General features: G+C 51.1%; 1 protein-coding gene across 1 annotated transcript; it reads right to left on the bottom strand.

The window, feature by feature from the left end:
* Positions 1-3,354: 3,354 nt before the first annotated feature.
* On the bottom strand, positions 3,355-8,272 carry LOC118169639 (olfactory receptor 52B2-like). Its single transcript, XM_035331093.1, has 4 exons — positions 8,127-8,272; positions 6,732-8,039; positions 5,273-5,422; positions 3,355-4,862 (listed from the first exon to the last, which is right to left on the bottom strand). The coding sequence occupies exon 4, from the start codon at positions 4,823-4,825 to the stop codon at positions 3,875-3,877; it is 951 nt and encodes a 316-aa protein (XP_035186984.1). The 5' UTR covers positions 4,826-4,862; positions 5,273-5,422; positions 6,732-8,039; positions 8,127-8,272; the 3' UTR covers positions 3,355-3,874.
* Positions 8,273-8,538: the final 266 nt, after the last annotated feature.

The following is an 8,538-nucleotide window of genomic DNA, read 5'->3' as shown; positions in this document are numbered from 1 at the left end:
TAAAAACAAATAAAACAAACAAACAACAAACAACACTTTACCATATGAAAAAGGGGGACTCCTAGCTGAACCAGAGGAGGTGTTTCTGTGAGAGGCTTGCTAGCTATGCCTTACACTGATTCCAGATCCTGGAGAAGAGGCTTTAAGTGGGTATCAAAGCTACTGGGGAGAGCTGAAATATTAGGATGCTAAATATGAAATGGTTGTGTGATGATAACTTTACCGAAATCAGGATAATTCAAGGACCATGAAATAGAAGGTTCCATAGAAAGTAGATCCCACAGATCTCAAATATACAGCTGAGCCCTAGCAGTCGGTTATTATTATTAATGACAATCAGCACAAATTAAAGCAGCGGTCCAGGATGTAGCAGGCTGTTGCCATGGATGGCCTTAGTTCTGACTGGATTTGTCCCAGATTTGATGCATTACCTGCTGGTTTTATTTTAGATGAGGACTGCCTGGCTCAGGACAGAAAGGAGGCCTGTGGGGAAGGGGCTGGGGTCCTGGTGGACACGAGTTAGCTCTGCACCACCAGGACAACTTGCCGTGAAGGCGGACGGTGCTGGGGCAGTGCTGACAGGGCTGCATCTGGCAGGGCCACGGCGGCAGTTCCCCCAGTTTGGCACAGGTGAGACCACGTCTGAGCACTGGATCCAGCTCATGTCCCGCAGCACAGCAGGACGGAGCCAGCCTGGTGCAGCCCCCAGGCTGTGAGGCTGGAGCCTGGGACATGTGGGTTTTATTACCAAGCCATCCTCTTTGGCGTGTACCTCAGCTAAAAGTATTTCTTCCACACCTTCTCTATCACCAAATCTGATGTGCTGCTGGCCATGGCTTTTGGCTTAAATGTATGCTATCTTTATGGTCAGATCATAAAATCATAAAATCACAGCATGGTTTGGGTTGGAAGGCACCTTAAAAACATCTAATTCCAGCCTCCCTGTCATGGGCAGGGACACCTCGCATTAGATCAGGTTGCTCAACTGTGCAAGAGAAGTGGCTTCTCGCATTGCACAGAAGATACTATTAATTGGAAGAAATGCATTTGACACTGAGTGATTTAACTGCATAAATATTTTAGCCAAATGTAATTTCTTCTATTGATTTGCCTCTTAAAATAATGTCTAATAGCGAATTATATCTGCTTTCTTTGGTTAAGGGTTAAAAAAAAAAAAAAAAGGAGTAAGTGCTTCAATAAGTTTACAGAGGATACAGAGGAGAAGCTGGCAGCCCATGGCTTGGACAGGTACACTCCTCGCTGGGCTACAAGCTGGCTGGGAGGCCGGGCCCAAAGAGTGGTGGTGAATGGAGTGAAATCCAGCTGGCAACTGGTCACCAGTGGTGTTCCCCAGGGGTCGGTGTTGGGGTTCATCCTCTTTAATATCTTTATTGATGATTTGGATGAGGGAATTGAGTGCACCCTCAGTAAGTCTGCAGATGGCACCAAGCTGGGGGGAAGTGTCGATCTGCTGGAGGGTAGCAAGGCCCTGCAGAGGGACCTGGACAGGATGGGTCGATGGGCAGAGGCCAAGGGATGAGGTTCAACATGGCTCAGTGCCGGGTCCTGCACTTGGGGCACAACAACCCCATGCAGCGCTACAGGCTGGGGGCAGAGTGGCTGGAAAGCTGTGCAGAGGAAAAGGATCTGGGGGTGCTGATTAATGCTTGCCTCAACATGAGCCAGCAGTGTGCTCAGGTGGCCAAGAAGGCCAGCGGCATCCTGGCTTGTGTCAGGAGCAGTGCAGCCAGCAGGGCCAGGGAGGTGATCGTCCCCCTGAGCTCTGCTCTGCTGAGGCCGCCCCTCGAGTGCTGGGGTCAGCTTTGGGCCCCTCACTGCCAGAAGGACATCGAGGCCCTGGAGCATGTCCAGAGAAGGGCTGCGAAGCTGGGGAAGGGCCTGGGACACAAGGCCTGGGAGGAGCGGCTGAGGGAACTGGGGGGGTTGGGGCTGGAGAAGAGGAGGCTCAGGGCAGAGCTTATTGCTCTCTGCAACTGCCTGAGAGGAAGGGGGGGGAGCTGGGGGTCGGCCTCTTCTCACAGGTAACCAGTGATAGGAGCAGAGGGAATGGCCTCAAGTTGTGCCAGGGGAGGTTTGGGTTGGAAACAAGGAGACATTTCTGCTCAGAAAGAGCGGTCAGGCATTGGGACAGGTTGCCCAGGGGGGTGGTGGAATCATCTGTGGGTGTTCAAGGCAAGGTTGGACGTGGTGCTTGGGGACATGGTGCAGTGGGTGATGTTGGTGGTAGGGGGGTGGTTGCACCAGGTGATCTTAGACTTCTTTCCCAACCCTAATTGTTCTGGGATTCTATGAAATGTTAAAAACAGAGTACTGGATATATTCATGAATGTGATGCTATGAATAGCATCCCTTTGTGTCAATTAATTGGGGAACACAATAATCACAAAGACCTGAAAAGGGTTATCAGTAAGAACAGTTGTTCTCAGTGGATACAAAGAAGAGTTAAAGATGAGCCAGTGTCCTGGTTTCAGCTAGGATAGAATTAATTTTCCTCCTAGTAGCTGGTAGGGTGCTATGTTTTGGATTAGGATGAGAAGAGTGCTGATAACATGCTGATGTTTTAATTGCTGCAGAGCAAAGCTTACACCAAGCCAAGGACTTTTCAGCTCCTCGCTCTGTCCTGCCAGCGGGCAGGCTGGGGGTGCAGCAAGAGCTGGGAGGGGACAGACCCAGGACAGCTGACCCAAACTGGCCAAAGGGGTATTCCATAATTCCATACCATCTGATGGAATGCTGAACAGTATATAGGGGTGGCTAGCTGGGGTGGGGGGCGCGGCTGCTCGGGGTTAGGCTGGGCATCGGTCAGCAGGTGGTGAGCAATTGCATTGTGCATCACTTGCTTGTACATGTTTATTATTATTATTATTATTATTATTATTCTGTCTTACACTGTCTTTATCTCAACACACAGATCTCAACACACAGACTTTATTTTCCCGTTTTTCTCCCCCATCCCAGAGAGGGAGGGGGGAAGGTGAGCGAACGGCTGTGTGGTGCTTAGCTGCCAGCCAGGTTAAACCACAACAGCCAGAAAAAGCATGTGCAGGCTATCAAAAAGACAGAGTTCTAAAAACCAGGTCTGTTGGTTTGCAGAGGAGCTAACAAGCAAGCTTCTCAAGGTGGGACTCCTGCTGAATGTATCATCTCAAACAGGCTGGATAAGCTGTGACACCTACCACAAGGATGAGTTGGCCACAGGTCTTCCCAGGGTTTCATACACAAAACTAGAAGTGTATGTCTGCACCATGAGCCCTGTGTTCCCAGGGCATGTGTGCCCAGGCACAGGATGGGCTGCCAGTGCATGAGCAGGGAAAAATGGGAGGCTTCCTTTCCTTAGTAACACACGCATTGTTAATCCATTCATTTATTGTGTACCACCAGAGATGGTAATAAGGACAAGACATACATGATCAAGACCAGACCTTGAAGATCAGTGGTTTCCTAATTGCATGCAGGAATTCCTTCGGCTCTGGTTGTGCAGTGGGACTTTCCTTCATTTGGCCACATTGGACACCAAAGGCAGAGGTGGATGAACACACAGAAGCCAGCTCTGTTCCAGTTGCTTCTCCGGGCCTTGTGGTGTGTTGCAATCAACCCCCTGATAAAGCTCTGAGTTCATGGGGTAACACCAGATTACATAAGATAAAATTCTGGTATATGGTTCACAACTAATTTCTCCTTTTCTAATGGTGATGGGATTTATTCTGAGGAAACATCTCATAAGCAGCAAAATTGATCAGTAATGGTGTTGTGCTGAGTCTAAAAAAGGAGGAAGCCATGTTATTTCACACACATGCACTCTGCTTCCCTTGTACAGACAACTTCTCTTCCTTTCAGGGGAATAGCATCCTTGTCACCACAATTTCCGAGTCCTAAAAAGTATTTGGGACACCTTTTCTCTGATTAGTTTGTTTTTCACTGAGTAGACAATGGGGTTTAGCATGGGTGGTAGGAGCACGTAGAGATTGGCCAACAGGATATGAACATGGTGGGGGACGTTGTGGCCAAACCGCAGAGTGAAAAATGAGAAAAATGCTGGCACGTAGAACATCAATATAACACAGGCATGAGAGCTGCAGGTGCCAACTGCCTTGACCTGGGCCTCCTTGGAAGAGAGCCTGAAGACAGCCCTGAGAATGAGGCTGTATGACACCCCAATGAGCACAACGTCCAGTCCTGGGCACAGAAGGGTGGTGGCAAAGCCGTACCAGATGTTCACGGAGATGTCGCTGCAGGCCAGCCGGGCAATGGCCATGTGCTCGCAGTAGGTGTGTGGCATGATGCTGTGTCCACAGTACAGCAGCCTCTGAAGGAGGAATATTGTTGGGAACATCACACAGAAGCTCCTGGCTATTGCAGCCACCCCTATCTTCATTATCACTGAGTGTGTGAACACCGTGGCATATTGCAGGGGATTGCAGATCGCAACGTACCGGTCAAACGCCATGGCCAGCAGAACGGTCGACTCCACAATGAAGCTGAAGTGTGTGAAAAACATCTGGGTAAGGCAGGCATGGAAAGACATCTCATTGGAAAGGGACCAGAATATGCTCAGGGCTTTGGGCACTGTGGAAGAAGACAATATGAGATCTGCCACTGCTAACATGGCCAGGAAGAGGTACATCGGCTCATGGAGGCTTCGCTCCGTCACAATGACAAATAAGAGGGCAAAGTTGCCAAGGAGCGTGGCGACATACATCAGGCAGAAGGGGATGGAGAGCCAGGTGTGCAGGTCCTCCAGGCCTTCCATGCCCAGCAGAAGGAAGGAGGCAGGCTGCAGGCTGGTTTGGTTGGTAGCCACCATGGTGGGATGATGCCTGGATCAGTTCGGACTCCCTTCCCTGTAAGCAAAAACAGGGGAAGGGTGGGAAGCACCATTCATAAAATGTAAAAAACACATTCAGATTTCTCTGGAGCACTTTATTTCTCCGGATTCTGAAGCAGGTTAAAAAATCACTCCCCCCACACAATGGGGAAGTGTGCTTGAGATACTGACCCCAAAGCAAGCAACAAATTAAATTGAAAAGTGTTTCATAGACTCGGGTGTTGAAATGCAGCAGAGGTGCTCACAAACAGTCACAAGTCAATGCAAAAGCTTGGTCAGGCACCCAGGAATCCAGCCCCCCTGGCTCTAGTTGCTGTTATTTATCGTGCTTGTGTTCTGTAGCACCCGAAAGCATATGAGGCACACGACAAGCTGGGACTGACTGACACTGATTTTACACAACATGCTATTTCTTTCAGTACCTACCTCACCTCTCTCCTCACTCATTCACTCCACATTTTGTGTGACAGCAGGCTATGATCTCTGCAAGGCGGGGATGGCTCACACAGCACCCAGGGCAACAAGGCTGTTTGCTGATGGCTGCATCACATCAATACGGAGGGATGATCCGACAGCCTGCGCAGAACAAAGCAGTGTGGCAGATCAGCACCACACAGCGTACGTGGTCTCAGGGAATGGCTGTGTGCTCGGGAGGCAGAGCAGCTGCTGAATTTTAAAGCAAATTCAGAAGCAAAAGTCTAAGGCAGAGCACAGCACTGAGAAACACACAAGCTGTGCCACCCTGGCATGGAGTTTGCACGGAGATGCTCAGGATCCCCGGAGTTTGCTCATGTCAGTGGCCAAGGATTGCCCAATGCATAACCAGGTGGAGGGGCATTTACACTGCAGCAGGGTGAAATGCAGCCCCTGAGCCTGGGCAGTGCTGCCCTGGTGCATCCTGCCCCACACTGTCCCACCTGCCACCAGCAGTGCCCTCAACAAGCCCAAATCCTCCAGTGATCAAATTGTACGGGGCTTGCGTGTGCAGCGTCCTCTCTGTACTGCTGCAGCTTTTCTCCTGGGTGTTACCCTGGGACTTTTTCTGTGCTCCCACCTCCCCTGCAAGTTGCTCAGCCAGACGTAGAAGGTGGTTTGCAGTATATTCATGGAAATGAGAAAGCCACCAGTGAGGGCAGCAGCATCCAAATTAGCCAAAATTTAAAGAGTCACGAATGCTTCCTGGACAATGGGCAGTCAGTGCTAGGTCTCTGGCTGCTTCCCTGGCAGTCAGCTGGCTGCTGACCATCGCATGAGCCCTTGCTGATACTCTTCTGCTTCTCTGAATGCACATCCCGGTCCTCTTGTTGGGAGTTATACGCAGCAGCAGCAGGAGGGCATCAGGCGAGCTATCAGCAGTAGAGCCAGGTTGTGTCCGCTCCGTGCCAAGCTGGCTCTGGTGAGGCCTGGGGAGTCAGGCAGGCACTGCAGGCAGCCACTGCTCAGGTCACAGAAGAACCATGGCGTGGTCCTATTATCTATCTTTTATCATCTCTCTATTAACAAACCTGCCGGGACAATTCTGCCTCTCATCTCAGAGCCTAAATCAGCATCTTGGAGTGATCTGGGGGAGCTTTTTACGTTCTGGCTCAAAGCAGGCACCTCATCTACAGCAACCTACCAAGTAGCAGCTGCTGCAAAAAACTCACCAGCTCCGTGACAGCCAGGAACGAGGGCATCGCCTCTGGACATCCCCAGCTGCCTGCGGAGCAGAGTGGGCAGGCAGCGATGTTTGAGCACTCCTGGGCATCCCCACGGGGCTCGCAGGCAGCTGGGCGGGGGCAGAGCTCTGGTTTGTGCTGCTTGGGCAAACGTGACAAAAGGCACACGAAATGAAGGGGATTTGGACTGGAACTCCTTGAAAGTGGGCTGCCTGGGCAGACTTTACCTTCCGTTGCCTCTGCAGGTGGGACAAAGCCATCAGAGCACTGTATCGGCTCCTTCCTGGAGGGACTGGGATGAGATGAGGTAGCTGGAGACACTCGGATGAGTGATGCTGACTTCCTCCAGCCAGCCCTACAGAGACGGTGCCGGATCTGCTGTGCTCACTGCCTTTAGCCTTCCTCTGCTGCCTGCGTGGGCATCTGAGTGCTGCTGCTTCAAGCACCGGGGTGATTAATACAATAAATGTGTCTGCTCTCTGCGACAGGCTTTCATTGCAGTTCCTGGTCTGAGTGCTCAACATTGGCTGGTACTTTGTGAGGTTTCTCTTTGAGGACATAAAAAGAAAATGCAGTGCTAACAAAGAGTGGGAATGGGAAACAGGTGGGTGAGCAGAAAAAGGTTGTGGGGGAATGGAAACTAATAAAAGTATGAAAGAAATCAGTCGTGGGTACCATAAATTGAGCAGTAAATCTAGAGTTAGTTGCTGAAATAAAAACAGACAGATTGTCTTTACGCATATACTTTCTTTTTCTCTTCTTTGAGTCAGGAAAATTGTGACCTGACATCACAGGAATCAACATTTCAAAATTAGATTTTCAAGCTCCCAGAATTGGAATATTTGCAAAAATTCTCTGTCTCCAGCTGCTAGCATGTGCATGCCTTGTGGCTGCCCGGCCCCAACACATATATTATAGCATAACCCCTGGCTCAGACTGACTCCGGTGTAGGAATTCATGGTTTTAATGAAATAAGGTCCACAAGCCCCCTTGATCCACTTGACATACACGTGGCCTAGGCAGGCTAACAGTTGTTTTTTGATGCCTGCAGATCAATACGACGTGGCTGAAGCTGGAGTTGTCTGTCCCATGCCTGCCCTGGGTATCCCACCCTGCGGTCACCCAGTGGCACACAGATCTCAGTGTGGGGGTGAGGGGCTATTTCGGCTCAATTCTCTCTCACCCTCCCACAGGGACCATGACCTAGAACAGTCCCAAACACAGCTGTTTTCAGCATTGCCAGCAGCTTTCAGGGGGTCCCATCTCCTCTCCCACACTGGTGATGACCTACAGCTCAGGCCTGAAAAGCAGGCACAGGTTTCAAGTTCCTCAGCTTTGGGATTTTCAGCCTAAAGTTATCAAAATCAAGACATGAACATGTTCTGAGTGCAGCGGCTGCATTTGTGGGGTGGGGTCAGGTCTCTGTGCACAAGCACCCTTTAACTGATAATGGCTTAATTGGATCTCCACTTCAGGAAGCTGCTCGGGCAAGGACCCTCTCGTGGACACTTCACTTGCATTACACTTTATCCCTGCTTCAGAAAAAGGAGAAAATGAGAAAAGGAAGAAGAAAAGGAGAAACAACTTTCTGTAAAGTTTCTGGCATGGGACATGAGGCCTACAGGGTCAGTCTGGCATGGGACAGCCTGTGGGACCCCAGGGACTTGCTGTCTTGTTTGTGGTCTGCTAAACAGAGATAGCCCCCTGCCACACACACATCCCCTCCCCACAGGAGGAGCTAAGCACGATGGCAGCCCCTCTCCCCATCCCTCTCCCCTTCCCCCTCCCCATACTCAATCCCCATCCCCCCTTCCCATCCCCCTTCCTCCTCTTCCCCCATCCCCTACTCACCCCTCTCCCCCTCCCCATCCCCCGTCCCCCCCACCCCCCCAACTCGCCCCTCTCCCCCGTCCCCCTCCCCATCGAACCCCCATTCCCCCCTCTCCTCCCCTCCTCCCCATCCCACCCCGCTCCCCCCTTCTCCTCCTCTCTCACCCCCCCTATGCCCCCCCATCCCCCCAACTCGCCCCGATC

This window comes from Oxyura jamaicensis, chromosome 1 (assembly GCF_011077185.1).
Source record: "Oxyura jamaicensis isolate SHBP4307 breed ruddy duck chromosome 1, BPBGC_Ojam_1.0, whole genome shotgun sequence".
Taxonomy (NCBI): Eukaryota; Metazoa; Chordata; class Aves; order Anseriformes; family Anatidae; genus Oxyura; species Oxyura jamaicensis.
This window is presented reverse-complemented; position numbering and strand designations above follow the sequence as displayed.